The sequence below is a fragment of the Cydia fagiglandana genome, chromosome 13, assembly GCF_963556715.1.
Source record: "Cydia fagiglandana chromosome 13, ilCydFagi1.1, whole genome shotgun sequence".
Lineage (NCBI taxonomy): Eukaryota > Metazoa > Arthropoda > Insecta > Lepidoptera > Tortricidae > Cydia > Cydia fagiglandana.
In genome coordinates this window covers 15,543,899-15,565,539 of record NC_085944.1, presented here as the reverse complement: position 1 = coordinate 15,565,539, position 21,641 = coordinate 15,543,899, and the positions used below count along the sequence as shown (strand labels likewise).

The 21,641-nt window shown below is 35.5% G+C and overlaps 1 protein-coding gene across 4 annotated transcripts in view; it reads left to right on the top strand.

Annotated features, from left to right (window-relative positions):
* Positions 1 to 21,641, top strand: part of LOC134670395 (POU domain, class 6, transcription factor 2) — a 213,310-nt gene that overhangs the window by 138,678 nt on the left and 52,991 nt on the right. For 3 of the 4 annotated variants that reach the window (XM_063528233.1, XM_063528232.1, XM_063528234.1), the window contains exon 3: positions 20,921 to 21,032. In XM_063528233.1, coding sequence (XP_063384303.1) covers positions 20,921 to 21,032 — 112 coding nt within the window. Of the gene's footprint in view, positions 1 to 16,892; positions 16,923 to 20,920; positions 21,033 to 21,641 lie in introns of those variants that run through there. The other variant, XM_063528235.1, reaches the window with a different exon arrangement.

Here is a 21,641-nt window from a genome sequence, read left to right as displayed (position 1 = left end):
ATTCTTTTTTTTTTAAATCAGTAAATTGCATATTTGAAAAACTACTGCGGCGCGGCGATCGAACAGATGTACCCTGTTTGTTTTAAAATGTGTTTTTTTAAGAACGAAAAGGGGGTAAAAGTGGTTGCAGGTTTAGGTTATCTATAGTTTGTCTTCGATATTCGGGATAGTTAGGGTTTGGGAGTATCCAGTTTCGTTACAGGCATTTAGTAAATGTTTAGACCACTATAATGTCACACCACGCATAAAAGTCATATATATTATAAAATATTAAATTGCTTACCAAACGATTAAAAAAATCATATGATTACGATGTAAGTATAATTTATATTCAGTAAATGTTAAATTTTGTAACCAAACTGAAATAAAATTTTTAAGGTTTACGAATAAAATTATTTTATTAGAAAGGAACAAAAAATATGGCACGTCGAGTGAAATTTGCGACGGAACATTTGGCGATTGCGCGGGTTTTAACATTTTACCTCAATAACTCTGAAAGTATACTTTTGTTTAAAATCTTGCTTGTAAAATCTCTCCGCTATATCAATATACTCGTACTAAAATTATATATTGCTGTGGTATGAAACGTGTTTTTTAACCATCGAGCCAACTTTAACTTAGTAATGTTTTGCTTGGAGTCTACCCTCACAAATATAGTCTAGTTTCCGAAATTCCATATAAAAACTATAATTTTGTATTAGCCGTCTTAATTATTAAGCAGCAAAAAAAATGTTTTAAGTACCGACAGCAACATTAATGGCGATTTGAAAAAAAATTAGCAATCCACGTGTGTTACTGTTAGTACATAAATTCACAAGCCTGTTAAATAACAATTATCATAATTGAACTAAAATGTATTATTTCCAACAATAAGAGACCAAACATACTTGGTACTTAACTTAAATATATACAAACCCATACTAGTTTGAGCTCTCAAATTTCCTCGCGTGATAACTCTATGCTGGTTTTTGCAACTCGTTTTCATTAATGCTATCTTCATAATTTACATTTTACCATATAAACATTCATCATGAACAAATGAAGTGAAAAAAGAATGTTAATGAAGTAATTTTTCAAAATCCATTAACACTTGCAAGATATTCGAAAGCATGTTCTTACTGATAAATAAACAATCATTGGTGTGTTTTGGACGAAGCATGTTGCGGATTTGCATTTGCACCTGACGAAGCCTGCGTTGTGGATGTCCTAATTAAACATTTGATCATAATTTTATAGATGTTAAATAAAAAATCATAAAATTGACATTATTTTAAATATGTCACTAGGCGCCCCCGTAAGGCCCATACATTCTATGAGTCTTCTCTTTCCGCACAGACTGTAGCGCCACAAGGCCATTTTTGGAACTGAATATAAAAACTAAAGCGCTGTCTATGACAGATGTTCCATTCAATATCTGAGGAGTTCAAAATTACCTATAGTTCGTTTTTTTAGCGTTAGAAAGAAGGTAAACAATCTTGATGTATCTTTTTATATAAAAATATAGAAAAACGCTTTAAAAAATTAGTTTAATATTACTTATGAAAGCAAAAGAATGTCAGAGATCGTATATGATTTATAATTCTAACATATTTGCTGTGACTTATTTTTCAATGGTGATTTTTATTTATTTAATCTTTATTGCACAATACAAAAATCTTATAGTACAAAAGGCGGACTTAATGCCATAAGGCCTTCTCTACCAGTCAACCTTAAGGCTAAGCAGAGAGATTATGAGCGGTGCTACAATTACAAATTTTTAATAAAAAGACATGTCAAGATCGCTTACCTTCTTTCTAATGCTAAAAAAATGAACTATAAACACAAATAGGTAATTTTTTGTTACAAGAAACACGATTGTTTGCAGATGATTTTAAACACCTCGCCGGCTTAGCATCTTATTTTGCTGATTACGAGTGCCTACGCGAATTTATCTCGGATTTTCGTTATGCAATATCAAATTCAGATATCAAGCTATTCAAAACACCAACATTTTTGAGAAATAAGTCACGTTTTATTATTTTTTACAACAATAGAAAACAGTCTTTTGAATGCTTTCAAAAGTTATCATAAAACATTATAAGGTTGCATCTAATTACGAAACCTCTTAAATGTAATTAAAACTCTTTAATTTACTTTAGGTACCAAAGTATCGCAACTCGAAACTCTTTGTCTTATAATTTCAATACGAAACCTTAGGTCCGTGGTTCTATTATAGGAACGGTAAAAATTACCTAAAATTGAGTGAGAAATATATTGATTTCGCTTTTGGTAACTCACGCGCAAGTTTGGAAGTAGAATTGACATCACAGACTACCTACACACGCCGCATCATACGGGCCGCGTCAACGCTACAGCAGTAGTAGGTACATATAAGGTGCAGCGGGGCAATTTCAACTGCGGGTTAATTTCAACTAATCGAATTATCTTCCATGTTTTACATTATTTGACAATGAGTTGTAAGAGCCAGCTTGAAAACTAAAGACGTACCTATACCTAAAGTTGATAATATATCCAGACGCCCAACACTAAACAGCAAACAGTTGTCATCAAGTACATGTAATAACAATAGTTTTAACACATTTACATCACACGAGCAGGGGGTAAAGTGACGTCACAATAGCACCCCTTTAAGGCGCGTGGGCACTTACCATCGATTGTACGTTTATAATCGTTCCAATTTCAAATATCGAACGCTTTGTTGAATTTGAATTGAACGCAATTAACGAATTTTCTCGAGTATTACTAATAAAGAGTTTAATGAGGTCGAAATTGTGTTCCTGCATGTCTGTAATGTTGGTATTCATGTAGTGAATGGGGGAATCGGCTTAGTGGTACCTCATTTGGTCAAAGTGAATGGCCAATAATATAGTGGTAATGTGACATGATTACATAAAGGATATACATGTAACATGAGATGATATATAACATGTAAACGAGTTGGTGACTTTACTGTAAGTTTATTATGACGAGTGGCGTCTATTATTTATTGATCCTCCTTTTCTAATTCAATATAAATGATTATAAATGCACAAGTTTTACGATTATAGTCTGTCCGGTTTCGGTGGTATACATTTACTATGGCATACATAGGTACTTGATCTTAGAAAAAACCGGGCAAGTGCAAGTCGGAATCGCGCACGAAGGGTTCCGTACCATAATCACAGATTATATAATAGTTCTTACGAACAGATACTTATCTCTCAAACAATACGCAAATACCTACCGTTTTGATACCTACACAAAAATACAATGGAGTGACCTTGAACGCGCCGCTCCCCGCACCTCGCGCACCGGCACAACGCTAGGGTTGCTGATGCTTCGAAATGATAATAAATACCTACTTATACAGCGGAGTGAAATAAAAGGAAAGCTAAATCTTAAATTATACTAATATTCCAATTATGCGTTAGTGTTTGCGAAATAGTCATTTTAAAAGGTCATATGTCCCTGCAGTAACCGCACTGTTTACGCCGTTTTATAAACCGCGCAATTATCCCAGCAAGTATTAGTTTTAAAACTTCGTGTAATTTAAAACCAGATAGAGATTAATGTTACACTATAAATAAAAATAATAGAAACCCCATTAATACAGGTAATTAATTATAAGTTAACCAGAGCAAAAATGAGTAGGCACTTTCCGGTGTAAAGTTAACTTACTGTCGTTAAAATAAACATTTACCACAATAAATTAAAAATTTGCTACCTATTTCAAATATATATCTAAAACTATACATTTGTCATACATAACAAACATTACTTGTTTAATTAAAGAAATTCAATAGTAGGTAGGTACCTACTACGTAGCTTGTAACTATCGTAAAAATTGACAGTGCGGCGCGCGGTGACGTGCGTACGTGAGCGCGTGTGGCAACCAACTGGCTTGCTTTTCTACCGTGAACGGGAGCAGCTTCGTAGGTATAAATCCGAACTCGCGCGGAGAGTTCCATAGGCCTGCCATAATGCAAAAAAAAAACAAAAAAAAGCAAAAACAAAAACGGTCACCCATCCAAGTACTGACCACTCCCGACGCTGCTTAACTTTGGTCAAAAATCACGTTTGTTGTATGGGAGCCCCATTTAAATCTTTATTTTATTCTGTTTTTACTATTTGTTGTTATAGCGGCAACAAAAAAAATACATCATCTGTGAAAATTTCAACTGTCTAGCTATCACGGTTCGTGAGATACAGCCTGGTGACAGACGGACGGACAGCGAAGTCTTAGTAATAGGGTCCCGTTTTACCCTTTGGGTACGGAACCCTAAAAACGGACAGACTATACTTACTCATTATTACATACCTTAAAAATGTAACAATACAGAGAAAATATGTAAACTACAGGCCATTGTATCGCTTAGAAGCGCTAATCTACATCTTATTTTATTTTAATTTTAAGCTTATTTTAACCTGCAAGAATAAAAACTTTGATTCTCATTGAATACTGCACTGTTATTTCAAAGTAACTGTTGTTGAAAACTTTATGAATAGCTAATTATTATTGGATCGTTAAATAGTTTAATTTAGAATAATTATGCAGAATCCAAGACAGCGAAATTTCGTTTACTTAGTAGTGGCAAATTTAAATTATTTCGTACATTGGTGCTAATAATTTATGCAAAATATGTGATAAAATGAATAACGCTAACCGACTTCATTAAAAGCAAACCTGGGTTAAATGTTGTCTCTTTCTAACAAACACAAATGTAAAAATCAATTTCCTTGAAGATCACACATAATGGATGGTTATTTTACATACCATAACTACCATACTATTACCTAATTATATTTGTGGGAATAGATAGTAGGTAGAAAAACATTTATGATCAGCAAAGACTGTTGTACGTAGTAGCAATTTTTTTCCCAAAAAAATAATATAGATTTGTGTAATTTTACTCAAATACTTATACATAAAAGTTGGCCCTAAAATAGATTCACAAAAATATTAACTGCCGCATATTTTGAAGACATTAAATTTTCCATGGAATTTTGTAAAAGACTAATAATATAGTAAATATTCCTTAAAATTATTTGTTAAATACTGATATTTTGTGGTTTGTTTAACTGGTCATCTTCATTTAGGTATTATGTTAATGAAATGATTACAGTCTTATTAAGCACTTTGCATTTACGAGTTAGATGCGTTAATTGAATCATTACAAAGCTTTCTTAGGATTATTCAAATCAGCCAGCATTAGTAAATAATTTTGATTAATTTCTGCAAAAGAATAACATAATTTCGTATATTTTCTCTATAATTAAACTGAGAGTGAGATCAGAATCGTCATTTAAATAACGAACGTTGAAATCTAACGGCGACTGGGCACCTAATCATTACGTAAATCATAACTAATCGTAGCTTACTATACAATTACGTATCGTCGTAAAACGGAATAATAATACATAATAATATGCAATAAATTAGTTGGGAATTGAAAAATATGCCTATCATCGTATATTTTAAGTTTAATTACTCAGTCGTTATGTTAAGTCAACATACGTTTGTTTTATTGAGATATATGTAATCGCCACATGTTATCAAACGACGAGTACTTTTAATTTATTCATTTTTTTCCCGACTTGAAAAAGGGGATAATTTTAATACCTCGAAGTCTTTGTTTTTATGTTCTCGATATCTAAGATTTTCTTTATTGTCAAACCTGTGTTGGTACGTAGGTCTTATAAATAACAGAAGTCCAGCAGCTTGCCCATTTTGCCATATCGGTGGCCGATCATAAGATCAGGCATATCGTGAAATTCCTAGGCATGTCGTGAAACGTGAAAATCTTTGACTCGTTACCTGAGTCGACGTAGCCCCGCTAGGCGGGGCTCTATTTCTGGGCAGTTTGCCCTTCGGGCATCTGAAGCAACCTAACGCTACGTCTTACGTAGGCGAACAACGCGCGAACGCGGCGCGGCGCGGCACGGCGAAATCAATCCTTTGATGCCCATAGAAGTGTCCTACGTAAGCGATCTCGTTGCGAACGCGGTGCGGCGCGATTTGCACGCGAATGTCAGGCGGCGCGGCGCGGCGGCGGCCGCTTTCGCCGCGCCGCGCCGCGCCGCGTTCGCGCGTTGTTCGCCTACGTAAGACGTAGCGTAACGAACACGAACCCATCTTGCCTATATATTGGTTTAATGTGACTATCCTCAAGCAACTATCATCACTACATCTTATAAAACAAAGTCCTCCGCCGCGTCTGTATGTTTGTATGTTTCTTCGCGATAAACTCAAAAAATTATGTATCATTTTGTAGTTGATTGCGTTCTTAAAATATGTCGGTAATACAGCAAGTAGAAGTCACATCTTTTAATTATTAATCTGTTACAGACTTATCGACAACAGATTTATCGATGTTTCATTTTCTCAAACACACGTTTATGCTACAAAAACTTCTATGTCTGATTAAAAATAATGAAATAGGGGATATTACTGCAATGTTCTGCCGCTAGAGTGCAGCAATACTCGTACCGCCTCTAGTAAACTCATAGAGTAACATAAACATACTGTGTCTTAAACTGTTTTTGACTAGTTTTCACGGACAATAAAATATGACATTGATGCGTCAAGGCGGTTTGTTAACAAGGGCCTACCGGGAAACGCGAAAATCGAAATTTAGTTATCTGCCTCTTTATCGCTCGAATGTGCAAGAGTGATGGCGAGGTTAGATAACGAAATTTCGATTTTCTTGTTTCGCGGTAGACCCCCCGATTGTGACAGATAGTGGTACAGGCGTCCATAGGCTACGGTGACTGCTTACCATCAGGCGGGCCGTATGCTTGTTTGCCACCGATGTGGTATAAAAAAAACGTAGTGGCGCCGCCTACGTAGAGTTTCGCGTAATATATTCCCTATTACAATTCTTTCACAAATGACTTTCCACGCTAAGTCACATAAATAAGGGTAAATTTTGTTCGCGAATTAGATATAAACATGGCGTCGCTCAATCGTACCCGTAATCACATCACTGAGCGATAAATGAATAGTAATTGAAAGGAAATTAAGCCATAAATGGGTGTTATTATTGAATTTATATTAAATTAATCGCCCCTACCATCTGTCGTAGCTTGACAATCACATTACGCCATTTGTAATTTTCTACGAGTGGTTTTGAGGAGGTTTTGTAATGAGTTCAATTTTGCGTCGATGATTGTTTAGAATTGGGTATGTGTGAAATGCGTGGGGAGCTTATAACGCACGTCGTGACAAAAATACATAGAAAACACCCTCAGGCACAAATATTTGTGTTCATCGCACAAATAAATGCCCTTACCGGGATTCGAACCCAGGACCATCGGCTTCACAGGCAGGGTCACTACCCACTAGGCCAGACCGGTCGTCAAATCGGTCATAAATCGGTAGTTGAGTGATTCTTGATGATGATAAGTTGTTACATCATCATCATCATCTCAGCCATACGATGTCCACTGCTGAACATAGGCCTCCCCCTTGTTAACTTGTGAAAAATGTGACCGCTCAAATCCAGTAGCATTTAACTGACCAAAACTATACCTTACCTCCTTGCAATAAAACTCATATTTCTTCAGTTATTGGGTCGAAGATGGTACCTAACCTCGATTGTTAATACACAGATATTTAGTCAAGTCTTTAGTACTAAAAGCATTCTAACTAAGACAGCACAAATTGAAATCAACAAAAAAGTCTATCAATTCGCTACTAACTAGTCTCAAAGTAGGTTTCAGACGAAATCTAGATTTAAATACAGGCTGAACTGCCACGCGAGCCGGAGGCTAGTTCGTTAGACATTTGACACCCGGCAGACGGATATTAATTAGTGTAATAATGTCTAGACTAGGAAATATTGCGGTAATTGAAATTAATTCCATGGGTATTCTTTCTTGAAAAGTGAGGCGGTTTTTTTTTGTGTCTGAGATGCAAACAAGAAAGCTTTAGTTTGCATCATCATGCTTTATCACAAGATACAAAACAATTGTAGCATGTCTTTAGGGGCCCACAGATTACTAGATCGCCGGACGATATCAGCCTGTCAGTTGTTCGGAGCTGTCAAATTATGCGTTCAACTGACAGGCTGATATCGTCCGGCGAACTGGTAATCAGTGGGCCCTTTTAGACATATTTAAATTAAACTTAGACAAAAAAATAAGATCGAAAACATGGCATGGTGGACGACGCAGGACGCAGACGTAGACGTCAGTCTATTTAATAAGTAAAATCTTAACCACACGACACGCGTAAGTGTGAATGTTATAAATAATTTAAAGAATTTGATTGTTGAAATACTTTTTATGTTTCACCGATTAAATAAAAAATGTATTTAAATTTTTAACTAAACCTATTACGCATCACATATGTAGTAAATACATATTGTCTCGTTAGCAATGGAATATGATTTATTTAAATTCCAATAAAAATTGCATACATCATTAATGTTTTCGGTGAAAAAGCGCCGGTAGCCTAGTGGTAAGAGCGTGCGACTTTCAATCCGGAGGTTGCGGCTTCAAACCCTGACTAGTACTAATGGGTATTTCAGAACTTATGTACGAAATATCATTTGATATTTACCATACACTTTTCGGTGAAGGAAAACATCGTGAGGAAACCGGACTAATCCCGATAAGGTCTAGTTTACCCTCTGGTATAGAAGGTCAGATGGCAGACGCTTTCGTAAAAACTAGTGTCTATGCCAATTCTCGGGATTAGTTGCCAAGCGGACCCCAGGCTCCCATGAGCCGTGGCAAAATGCCGGGATAACGCGAGGAAGATGACTCTGGCTCCCCAGCACTCTCAGTAGAAAAAAGCGGCCAATTTGAAAAGTGTAGCCGCGAATCGATAGCCCATACAAATTTTAAATTTCCTGCCATTTTCTAATGACTAAGTCAAATTAGCAGTGGCAAAATGCCGGATAACGCGAGGAAGATGATGATAATCATGTTTTCAGAATAAGACCCCGAGACCTTTAACTCCGTCCACTCCCCACTCCCCAGGGTTCCTAACGAGGGTTATTCTCAGACTCGATCGACTAAACGCGAAGTGATTTGTCACGCCACAAACATACAAATATGTATCAGTTCAATTATTTTTTCTCGTCCATTTCGTCCCGCCCGGTACGGTCGACGAAATCAAGAGAGTTATTGAAGTATTTTTTAAACCGCGATGGTGGTAAACTAGAATCCACCTGTGCCCTGTTTATCAAAATCTTGTAACTTGTAATACAAGTGGAAGTCCCTTTCTTACAAAAGCTGTCAAAATCATACGGTCGACGAAATCAAGAGAGTTATTGAAGTATTTTTTAACACGTTCGCGGACGCTCAGTCACACCATTTGGACACCTAAATTTTGTATGGAAATTTTGCGACTGTTATAGCATATCTGTCACTACAAATATATCTTTTAGGTTTGTATATGACGCGTAATGCTATGCAAGGCGGATGCTATGCAATCCGCGTCAATATGAAGTATATTTTTTATACTCTATGTGACAGCAAATGCTATATAATTCGGATGCATAAGCATCTCCGTCGCATGACGTAGTCAGGATGTGATCTTATATGACATCGCATGTTATAGTATTCATTCATCGTACTTGATGGTCTTAATGGCTGAGACTTCTGACTTCCTAGAGGCGAGATTTTTGCTCTAAAGACTCATTGCTGACATCTTCAAACATTTTTCTACTTGGTGGACACCTGTGCCCTGTTTATCAAAATCTTGTAACTTGTAATACAAGTGGAAGTCCCTTTCTTACAAAAGCTGTCAAAAAGGGACTTCCACTTGTATTACAAGTTACAAGCTTTTGATAAACAGGGCACTGGTATAAACGTGGTATTCAATGGGTGCTTGAAACTTTAGAGGTAGACACATGCTTGTTGTCTTTATCTTTTCATAAGTTAGGCATGATGAATGCAGAAAGCTTTTGCGCATAGTAGCGATGTCATTTAACAATGCTTCAATTGGTTATTTAGGACTTTAAATATTGATGAAACATAATATATCTTTGTCTATGCCCTGAAAGTGCTGGGATTCAGTCAAGTTCAAGTTAAAAATTACAATAAGCAAAATTATGTTTACATTTTAACCTCACATTCGAATAAATCACGAGTATCATGCATAAACAGCCAAGACAAATTTGTTAACCAACCACAGTTCACTTATAAACAAAAAAAATCACCAAACACTGTCATTACTGACATAACACGCGATCCAAGTCAAAAAGTTATATATAAGCAATTAACAAACGCATCAGTTTTGGATCAATGCTTTAAGTTCACACCCTAAATAGTTTACACATAACAAAATAATAAACCAAAAAAACGTACAAACAAACCAAAAACACAAAACCGAACCCTGCCAATGCTGACGGTACCCTCAACGCGCGTCCTTCTGCATAATACATTCGCGCTTGCTGTAGCCGGACTTTAATTATATATCTGGTACAATTTCGCCTTTTTTCGAGTATTTTTCACATTTTGCCCCCCCTCCCCACCCCATTGCCGAACGGCCGCAGAAAAAAACTCTTTAAAATGCGTATGTGTGGACACTGCGTTGTTGTGACAACGTTTTCGGGCTGGACGGAAATTTCGGGATAGTTTTTCGGGACACCTTATACATGCTTGAGCGGGGCACAGTGTGTGTAGGTTTGCTCTTGAACTGGTTTTAATGAATCTATATTTCATAACACAGTTAAATACATATTTATACACGTATAATGTTCTGATGTGATGTTGAAAAGTAATGTTTTGAGTTTTGTTCTGGCATTACTGCCTTATCATTAAGCTTATTATATTAGACATTATGATTAAGTAGGTACATAAAATTAAATTGGATAGAAAATAAAATACAACCAAAAAATCAATGTTTTGTTTGTTTCGATATTAGTAAAACAAATAACTTAGCATGTTTTTAGCAATCTTATTTCATTTAATTATTTACCTTAGACCCCTTTTGATAAAGTATACTTATTTTATAGATATATTATACTTTTTTTAATAGGTCAGATTTCAGTTAGGTATAAATAATGATGCTCCATATATGTAAAAATATTATAAAAATGAGAAGTAAATGTTTTAATGGATATATAAATGTTTGCATGGTAATATAATACTTTTATTGTACAAAAAATACAGCCGAGCAAACCCACGCGACTGCGTTGGTTTAAAGCATTGTTGTGACAACGCTGCACCCTTTCAAAAAAAATCATTCAAATTTTTAACAACTCTTTAAACTCTCATTAATTGTTTGCTCTCAGCGACGAAAGACAATTAAAGTTCGCGAATAATGAATGAGTTGTCGTATAAAAATACTTAAGCATTTGAATGCAATTAAGGTCCGGGCCCGGATAAGCCCTCCAACTTTTCCTGTAACAGGCTGTTATTTCACGATCTAAAATCGGTTCTCAACCCGTTAATGACGCGAGTACAAGTGCAGATCGACGGCTCCGTTCGGCCGCGGACCAATCTATTAAATAACCCCCGGTGACACCCCGCCCGCCGGCCATCGCCAATTCCCACCCTTCGCCTACCCCCTCGCACCCGCCCTGAAAAAAATCCGGAGCGTTTTAAAATTAATGAGTAAAAATCTACACACACACCCGCGCGGACAATACCACACGTGTGTGCGATAATGACCGCGCAAACCGATAATGACGAAACGTCAGACGTTACATTTTTGGGCCCAACTATCCGGAAAAAATGGAGTACAAATTGAAAATTCGACGTTCGCTAATTCGAGGCCGAGCGACGCCGCGGCGCGAAACGAACGCTGTTAGATAACATTTGTAGGGGTGGGGTGTCCCCTACGCACCGTTTTTATTTTGGCCGGCCCTTGCCCCCCTACCCCCTTCGCTCGTCCAACTTCATCTGAATAATTACTGATTTTTTTTCGTGTACTGCTGATTATCCCAGTGTTACTTGTTGATGATAATTTCGCTGTGTTCATTAGGCTCGTGCTTTTTTCAGCTAGAAATTAGCTTTATTTGGTTATACGCTATTCGACTAAAGTCTAAAAAGCCAAAATGTTTAGGTTAGGTAACGCGTAACTGAAATTAGATTTATTTCAGTGTCATCCAACTGACAACCTTATGTATATGTTGAACACCGATAAAGTACTTGTAACATCAAGGAAATTTATTTTATTACAGTTCCTGCTCAGGAATTCCAAAAACGGTACAAAACTGTCCTTAATTGAGAACATTGGGCAGGAACCGGAAGAGGTTAAAAATTCTTGAGCAGGACAAAGACAAGTTGCTCTGTGAGCTGTAAACCTGACAAACCACTATGAGTCCGCCATTTTGAAAACATTCCAAAAATTTATCGGAAAAGAAACTATTTAATAATAATTACCTAGTCATAATAACGCAAATGCGATCTGTGGACGAGAACACCCGGACATACCAAAGCGTTTTTGCTAAGGGTCGAGCTGGAACCTCATTTTATTTGCCATTGAAAAATTTGACATAGACGACTACTACTTACTGGACAATCTAAAAAAAGCTACTCAAAAAAGAGAAACTAATAACTTCATGGATCTATAGAAAGTGAAACTAAACAGTCCTTATGCCAAAGATAAACCTGCTGAAGCATATACATTATGAACCCTGTTACTCATAGAAATAGAGTCGAAATTATCAAAAGCACCGTCCGTTCAAATATTGCCAAATGTAAAAGTGGAGGTAAGTGTTATACGAGTATGTATTACTGACTTTTGAAAAGCGATAAACTTTTTAAGTTACAGGAGCAAGGATTTAATAGATTTAATTTAGTGACTATATAAACTTAGGAATAAATTAAAAGTGGAAACTTCACTATCTTGGGTGAGATTTGAACCCACGACCACACACACAAAAAACAATTATACAAAATTAATATAAAAAAAAATATTAAAATAATGATACACAATTAATTGACCATGTTTTTTTGGTTGAAAACTAATCCTAAGATTGGTGCAGGTATTAGTTTTTACAAACAAAACAGCCATCTCAAAACGAAATAACGACTGATTTAAGCCTAACCTGCAATGAACCTGCATGCGAAACTGGTAGTCCTGGGTTCGAATCCCGGTGCGAAAATGTATGTAAGATATTAATAGAAATATACCTTCGTAAATATTAATAGTAATACCTACATGTACATGTACACATTTTGCTTATCAAAATATAAAAAAAAATCAAAACAACATGATTTTTATAATGAATGTCCAGCTGAACTGTGAAAAAATATTCATAAAATATCAGTTAGCCAGCAACTTCAATGGGCATTTTCACTTAAAAGTGTACCATTTACTTTTTTTGAAAATCCATCAACTTTCGGATTATTTCTACTCAGAATCACGAGGACTATCGAATTAAAAAGAAAAAAAAATTGTCCCAAAAAAAAGACAATTTATAACACATTTTCACATTCTTTGGCTCATTCAATAGTAAGGGAGCGGGGGATTGTTGTAACAGTTTTAGAAAAAAGGCCTGTATTGTCTAAAATATGTATAATTTTATGATTCTGAGTATGAGGGTTTGTAAAGTGTTTATCTAAGAATTATTTCCGATTAGAAAATAATTTTTAAATGTTTACGCATCTTTTACACCAGACACTTTATGAAAAACTGGGAGTTGTTACAACTTACCCCGTAAGTTTTTACAATACCTGGTCGAAGTAGAGCTCGTATGCACATCCACTCGCTTCGATGTCTGGCGGGGCAATGGCGGTGTTTACGTTATTCCTCGAGGTATAAGAAAGTCATTCTGCAAAAAAAAAAATTAAAATGTTTTTAATTCCCCGTCAAAATTGAGCGTTACTACTTACCCCTGTTACATTAAGCCCCCGGCTCCCCTACTCCTGATTCTGATTCTAAATAACCCAAAAGTCGACGGTTTTTCGAAAAACAGTAAATGGCACCATTTTTTCTGAAAACCCACCAATCTAGATTAATTTACTGTAAAGTAACTTATTTCCGTTTTTATTACAGTAAGTAATATGTTTAGACATACATCAATCTTTAACTAATTTACTAGAGTCTGTGCGGAAAGAGAAGAGTCGTAGAATGTATTGGACCCCAAACATTTCAGGACTCTTCTCTTTCCGCACAGACTCTAATCAAGTGATTTTTCAACAGTAAAATATTTGCAGACGGTAGGTTAACCAGAAACCTTTTAGTTCGTCCGGATTAACGAGGTCCTATACTGTATGATTATTTTCCTCTAGTAAGAGAAAGCCATTGAACTTACGTATTTGGGAGGCACTATACGCTTTATACACGGTGGCTAAAAAATAACAGCATTCCCGTTGCCAGGGAGGTTTTGGGATGATACTGAGCAACTTTTACTGTGGGACCAACCCCGAAATCGCGAAAAAAAAATTTTACCTCCCATAGAAAATGATGTATGAAACAGCCAATTTTTTTCGCGATTTCGGGTTTGGTCCCGTAGTTGTTGTTCAGTATACAATACCAAAACCTCCCTGGCAACGGGAATGCCGTTATTTTTTGGCCACCTTGTACAACAAACTGCCGTATTCGAACTTCAAGATATTCACAAGAGACGACACGTACTAGATCCATTCTAGATACGTTATAGTTTAGATATCAACTAGTTCTCTTTTGCAGCGCAATTCGGGCAACCAATGCCACTTTTACGTTAGATAGAGTAAGATATCTATTAGATGTGAATTGGATCTCTAAGTCATATTCTGTGAAAATCGTTCAAGAGTATCTCCAGAATCGCCCAAATGTCAAATTTGACAAGTTAGATCTTATCGTATCTTGGTGATGTCTAAAAGATATCTAATAGATGTCTATTTCAATATCCGAATCGGGCCCAAAGTCTCCCGCTGCGTCTGTTTGTGTGTATGTATATTCGCGGTAAACTCAAATACTACTGAACGGATTTTTATGCAGATTTCACCTATCAATAGAGTGATTTTTGTGAAAGGTTTAGGTAAATTGTTAAGGTTTTACATAACCCGTGCGATGCCGGGCGGGTCGCTAGTTAATATTAATTATAAGTTTAGCATTTGCTCTTGTAAGCCTCGATAGTGATCTATAGATTATGATACATGGATTAGGCATTGATTTTGATTAGGTACGGCATTCAGTTGGATTACCGACCTTACATTAATTAACACGACAAATGGTCAATCATGGCCGCGTCATTAGATGGATAATTATTTATTAATTAGCAGTAAACAGGATATTAATATGTTGTTTTCTTTGTAAATAAATAATTAACTTTAAATCGATACGTCAAACCTTCAAGGAGCGTGCTCCTATCTTGAAGGCCTGCAACACACCTACAACGCCTCTGGTCTGGCTAATGGCAATAGCTTACCATCAGGTGATTCGTTTGCTCGTTTGCCTAATTTATCATAAAAAAACTTGTAAACTGAAATAGGTATGACTTACTAAAGAAAAAGTGACCTAGCCCTCAAGTAGCCAAATACGAAAAAAAAAACAAATCCTTATTTTAATAAAATAATTGGACTTGTTCCCTAGTCGAACTAACTTTTAGTTTATTTGACATGAAAGCTTGATGGGTATAAAATACCTTTCGGCTTTTGTATGTTAAGAATTTGGGTAGTAAAAATATAATAAATTCAGGGGTCGTACAAAAAGTGCGGATGACGTCAAACCACTTATAGGATGATTTCAAATAGTATTTTTGATTTTTATAAACAATTATCACTTATCATTTATCAACCTCTTTATTAAACGATATCGCCACTTGAAATGAGTAAGTACGTTTTTGACTGACACATTGTCAATCAGATGAACAATAAATTGACTTCGTTATTGTTTAGCTATTGTATCTTCACGATTATATTTAGCTAAAATTTATATTTACTAATGTATAAGACAACGCTCTAAAATGTCATCTTTACTCGAATATTGTGGCAATTTTCCGTTTTTGGAGGTACGTGACAAACACGTATACTGCTCTTGCTGTAATCAAGATATACCAACGAAGGTAAGCAATATTAAAAGACATTTATTCGTGAAATTTATTTTATTCACTACATCACCCTACCACCTGTATTATTAATTCCATGGATTTATTTACGATTATTTTGTTACTTCATTAATACTACTTTGTTACTACATGTCACACGGAAGTTTAAATATAAACTCAAGCATCATCCTGTGTGCAAGATTACGTCATTTTTACGTCATCCGCACTTTTTGTCCGACCCCTGATAATAATATATGTAAATCAAAACAGTAGAATTATTACTAAAGTTAAAAAAATTGTTTATGATACAATAGAAAAAAAAATCAAATTGATAGTAGAAAACAATACATATCTGTACCTAATTTTAAGGTATACAAAACCATTTTTACGTGTTTTATAACTAGTACTCGTGACGAACAAAAATTATAAAACCCGTCTCTAAACTCACGAAATTTTCTTTCCCAACACTCCGCCTTCGCCCCAAATCATAGACCATCGCGTCCAAATTATAATTAAAAACTAAATTAAAACTTATTATTATGCTCATTCGGCAAGTGACAAGTCGTCCCGCTGGCGATCGCTTGGCAAGGATTCGGCGGGCCCACCCACCGCCCAACGCCGCATTTTTTCCCGCCACCACTGAAGGGGTTGATTTTTTAAACTGATGACGCGCTTCCATTCCACTCCGTACAACTTTGGAGCGCGGATGTATGTACCGGCTGATAGATATAAAAAAGAAAAAAAATATGAACGCTTTGTCGATAGTGCCCGTGCCTTTTTCCCAGTATCTATGGAGCTGATGTAAAGCGTTAAAAAAGTTTTACGAACAATACAACTTTTTAAACGTGATAAACTCGGTTTAGTTCGGTGTTAGGCGCGGCGCGAACTTTGGACAACTTTCAAGAAAGTTTTGCGTGTTTGTGTGAATAGTCTAATGTTTTCTAATCCGATAGTGCGTTTAGTTTTTCGCATGCAGAAGACATAGCCGTGGAGGAGAGAATGACATTGTCTTTCGTAAGTACACTAAAATAATTAGTTATTACCGGTGTTTTAAATTTAATCTTTAATTAATTTAAATTATTAATTAGGTACTTATAAAGAAACTTCAATCTTTCATTTCTGCGCGCTAATAATTAGTATATTATAACGTAATGTGATACAACAGCTTATTACCTTCATTAAAAAAATTTATAAGAATAAGTTATTTCTTAACTTAATTTGTCAAATAAATAAACTATAATTTACTTTTTTATGGTGATTTTCACCGCTTGCAACCCAGACCGTTTAACGCGGCTACTTTTGAATTTTTTTTTATTAAAATTAAAATTTTCTGCTAATAAAAGTACCAAACGAAATAGACATAATATTATGTATTTATCTTTAAAGCGATAATGTTAATTGGTGTTAAGTACGTAGAGGAAATTATAATTATGATTATTTTGTCTATTTTTAAATAAGAAATGATCTAATATGACTCTTATTAGATTTAACTACTTATTTACATCAACCCGCAAAGCTCTTACTTTTAAAAGCAACTAACCTAATTAGAAATTAACCTAAAATAAATTAAAAACTTGCCGGTTCTCAAATAAGTTATCATCCATTTTGACACTTATTCGTTTAACCCGCTTATTGTGTCATCATCATCTCAGCCGAAAGACGTATTTTTTTGTTTTACCGCTAAGCACAGTTTGTCTGGAAGAGATCACTTTTTAGCGATAAGACCGGCTGTTGTCAGTGTCCTATAATCATTTTTTTCCCTAAGCTGTATATTTTACTGAGGCGTTAAATAGTGTATTATATCTATTACATTAAAGTATTTCCGAGTTAAATACTAGTCAGAAATACTGTAATTTTATAATAAGTAATCAATAATTATATTTTTTGTGTAAACCTATATAGAAAAACCTAAAATCATAATTAAGATATAGGTTGACCGGTTGATTGTGTTATCCGCTATACATACTATAAAGTACTTATTTACTGTGCAATTTATTTATACTTATTAGTGTGTAGGTATTAATAATATAATAATCACCGGCACCCTAGGTTAGGTTTTTTATAATGTGTTTATATGTATTTTTTATTGTTTTGTAAGTGTTTTTATATTTTACTTTTATATTCATATTATAAATGACCTAGCCTAAGAAGAAAGATAAATAAAGAGAATAATAATCAGATATAACGAAATAATAATAACCAGTTTAAGAGCCTTACTTAATTCAGTCATCCTAACTAGGATCCTAAAAAAATGTTTCTAGTTAATACAGTCAGACTACAATACAATAAGTACCTAAACGCGGTTCATTTAGGATTCTGAAATAAGTAAAATGTATCAAGCGCTTCATATTTATTCAATTTAAGAAATATTTAAGTTTAAATCAGTGTTTTAAATTATTAATAATGTACACATACATCACACGTCAAATATAGGTAGAATCAGAGAAAGACATTACAATTTAAAACACATATTTAAGTTACAAATACGCTAAATAAAAACGCAATTCAAAGCGCACTCATTTTAATTCAACACAATATAAATCGATCCAACATAATTACCAATTAAAATTAAAACTTTCAAAAGAAGACCGACATTCGTCTATTGTTCATACCGACGCTCCTAAACCCTTATTAGGGTAGCTCTAATGCAGGACGGGGGTGCGAACTGCCCTTAGCACCCTCCATTGGAGCGCCACGGTGGAATAGCACGAAACACAATGGCACAAAGTCGCGACTCCCTGCATGGGCTCATTTAAAAATGCTGATTACACAAAATAGTTTGAGCCGGAGTCAAAGAAGGGTTACATAATTATATGGATATCGATTTTATAATGATTTGTGCATTGTTTTAGCCCATTTTTTATTATTAGCTGAAACCCTAGCGTGAAAAAGTAATAATATTGATTAATTTCGTATAGGTAATATTAAGAAAGAATTATAGACTGACGTTCGCGAATTTAGCGGATAAAACACTATATTTTTAAACTGGTAATATTAAATTAAAATTACATTTATTTAAGTGTATTTTTAATAATTATACTATCTGTGTAATCATGCCTAACATTTTGTATCGACCGCTAAAACATGTATTAAAAAACAGTCGAAAGTTTTGAAAACTTCCGTGTTTTATTACATTTTTAATAGATACGTAAACTTATTTGAGAATAATGTTACTTTTTCTCCTCATTTACAACTGCCAACCTTAAATGTAAGCTAGCGAAAGTATATAAAATATACAGGGTGGAAAGGCACGACGATCCTTCCCGGAAGTATTAGGTCGTTTAAGTGATACAGAGCAGATTGGTAATGGTAAGAATCGTTAATTGAGTAAAAAATAAAAATACCAAATTTTCTCCTTTTTAACTGTGGTGATAACCCTATAGCATGTGCCCATGACGGCTAGGTTAAGGATCTCCGTCGGGAAAGCTCGGGACTTTACGCTTTTTTCCGATCGTTGACAGAATCGCAATGATGTATGAATGACGCATAAATGACAAATAAATCAAATGAATGCAAAAATATTACAAACAATTTTATTACTTCCTTAGATAATTACTTTTTGCCAATATTTAACACTATCTTCTCTTCACATACGGTTTTCAAATGTACCTCCGTGTCTTATAATGTACGCCGCAGCCCGCACCCGAGCCCGCGCACATTGCCCATGCGATAGCTCTTCGTCATTTTTCCTCCGCAGATTGTCAAAAGCAGCAATTAGCCTTTAATGTCTCATTTCGTCCGCAGTTTCACATTCCGTTTGGTACACCATATCTTTTACACAGTCCCACAAATTTAAATAACCACGAGCATCTAACAACGGTATTTTTATTTGAAGAATATGACATTAGATAAGTAAAGTTCAATGACAATTTAATTTCAAACATCAGACGTCTTGTCTATTTTCTGCCACGCAAGAAGGTTTGTTAGTTAGGTATTTAAGAAGTACCTATTTATTCTTGATGTATTCTTAGTAGATATTTCATTTTTGCAAATTCATTTGGTCTATCAGACACAACCTACTTGTATTTTTTTATTATTTTAGATAGTTTCCAATTATTCGAAAATAATTTTGTGAAACGTGTTAAGAAACTAAAACCTTTTTATTATCAGTCAAGGAAACCAGAGATATTTATAAGACGATTGCGTACTTTTGAGTGGTTGTCAATGTCACAATTCAAACTTTCGTTGTAAACAATGTTGTGGTTAGTATTATTAATATTAAGGAATAACATAACTACTTCATTCAAGTATTGAACAAGTGGAACCACTAAGAAAGCGAAAATCCAGCAACGATTCTTACCGTGTTGTAAGCAGACCTAAGAATAGTTGGATGGCAACAAATTAGTACAATTTCCTGTCGTATACAGATTGTTTACTAGTAAGTTCATTGACCTTGTCACCTGTTAGGGTTAGAACAAAGTAGTTTTTTGCATGGATGTTTAAAAGGCCATAATTTAGAAACGGTTGCCCATATTAACATAGTTTCTATGGAGAAAATGTAGAGCTTAGGCTAAACAATCCGCCTTTTGCGGAAAGGATCGTCGTGCCTTTCCACCCTGTATATAGTCACGGAAAGCATCATAATAATGTCTAATAAGTAACTAAACGTATTTAGAGCTTCATTAAATTTGAACTATAAAGTCATTCCTGTTTAACATTGTTAGACGTTGACGTTACAGTTACATCTATGTTATACTAAAATGTACCCACGTCATCAACTAACTATCATCCACTGGAATAACACCCGTTTTTCAAAATCAGTCACTCGTGACTGTTGTGCAAGTTTTAGATCATTATTATATATAATAAATAACAAAGGACCTAAAATGTAGCCTTGTGGCACTCCGTAATTTAAGTTATACTTAGGAGGTAGCACCGGAAAATAGTATTAAATCATGTGAGCTCTCGGTTTATTCATTAAGACGAAAGGAGACGAAGTCAGGTGACCGCTTTTTCATACTCTCCTCTATCCTCTTAGGATTCCCTATTTTAACATGATATTCTTTTGTCAGCAGGCGGAGTCTGACCGGGAGAGCGGCGCGAGCTCGCCGGAGGCGGCCCGTCAGCTAGCAGAGCCGCGGACCCCCTCCCCGCGCCGCACCCCGCACCAGCTGAATGGCTCCAGTGAGTTCGTAAAGCATCGCCCATACTAGTGCTAAGATTTGTCTATCTTTAGGCCAGGTCTGACCGCGTGAGCTGGTTGAAGGCGGTCAACAAGCAGAGCAGCGGTCCAGCTTAATGGCTTCAGTAAGTTCATTAAGCTACGCCCATACTAGTGCTAAGGTTTTAATAATAGTGTAAACATCTCGTCAGAAATCAAGGAGAAGGACCTGGCAGTTGAAGTTCCAACCTGTCACTGAGCCAGCAGACTCTCAACCGCCCTACCAGCACCATATTACACTTCAATGTATCGAGTAAGTTTGAACCAGTAAGTTTGGACCTTCTTTGCCGAACAGACTAAAAGCCACACTTCACAGATTAGCCAGGCTAGTGCACAACCAATCCTGAACCAGACTTGGAGCGCTTTGGAGCTACCCTCGGTCGCCTACCATTGATCAAAGCAAACAAAATACAAAATGTTCGTAATCAATTGATAAATATTACCAACGAGTTCCTTCAGCTCATGGCGTCAGAATAGAATTAAAGAAGCTATACGTCAGTCGTATAGCTTCTTTAATTCTAAAATAATAGAAACAATAGCCAAAGGCAAAGGAAAGTGAAGGAAGCCAAATA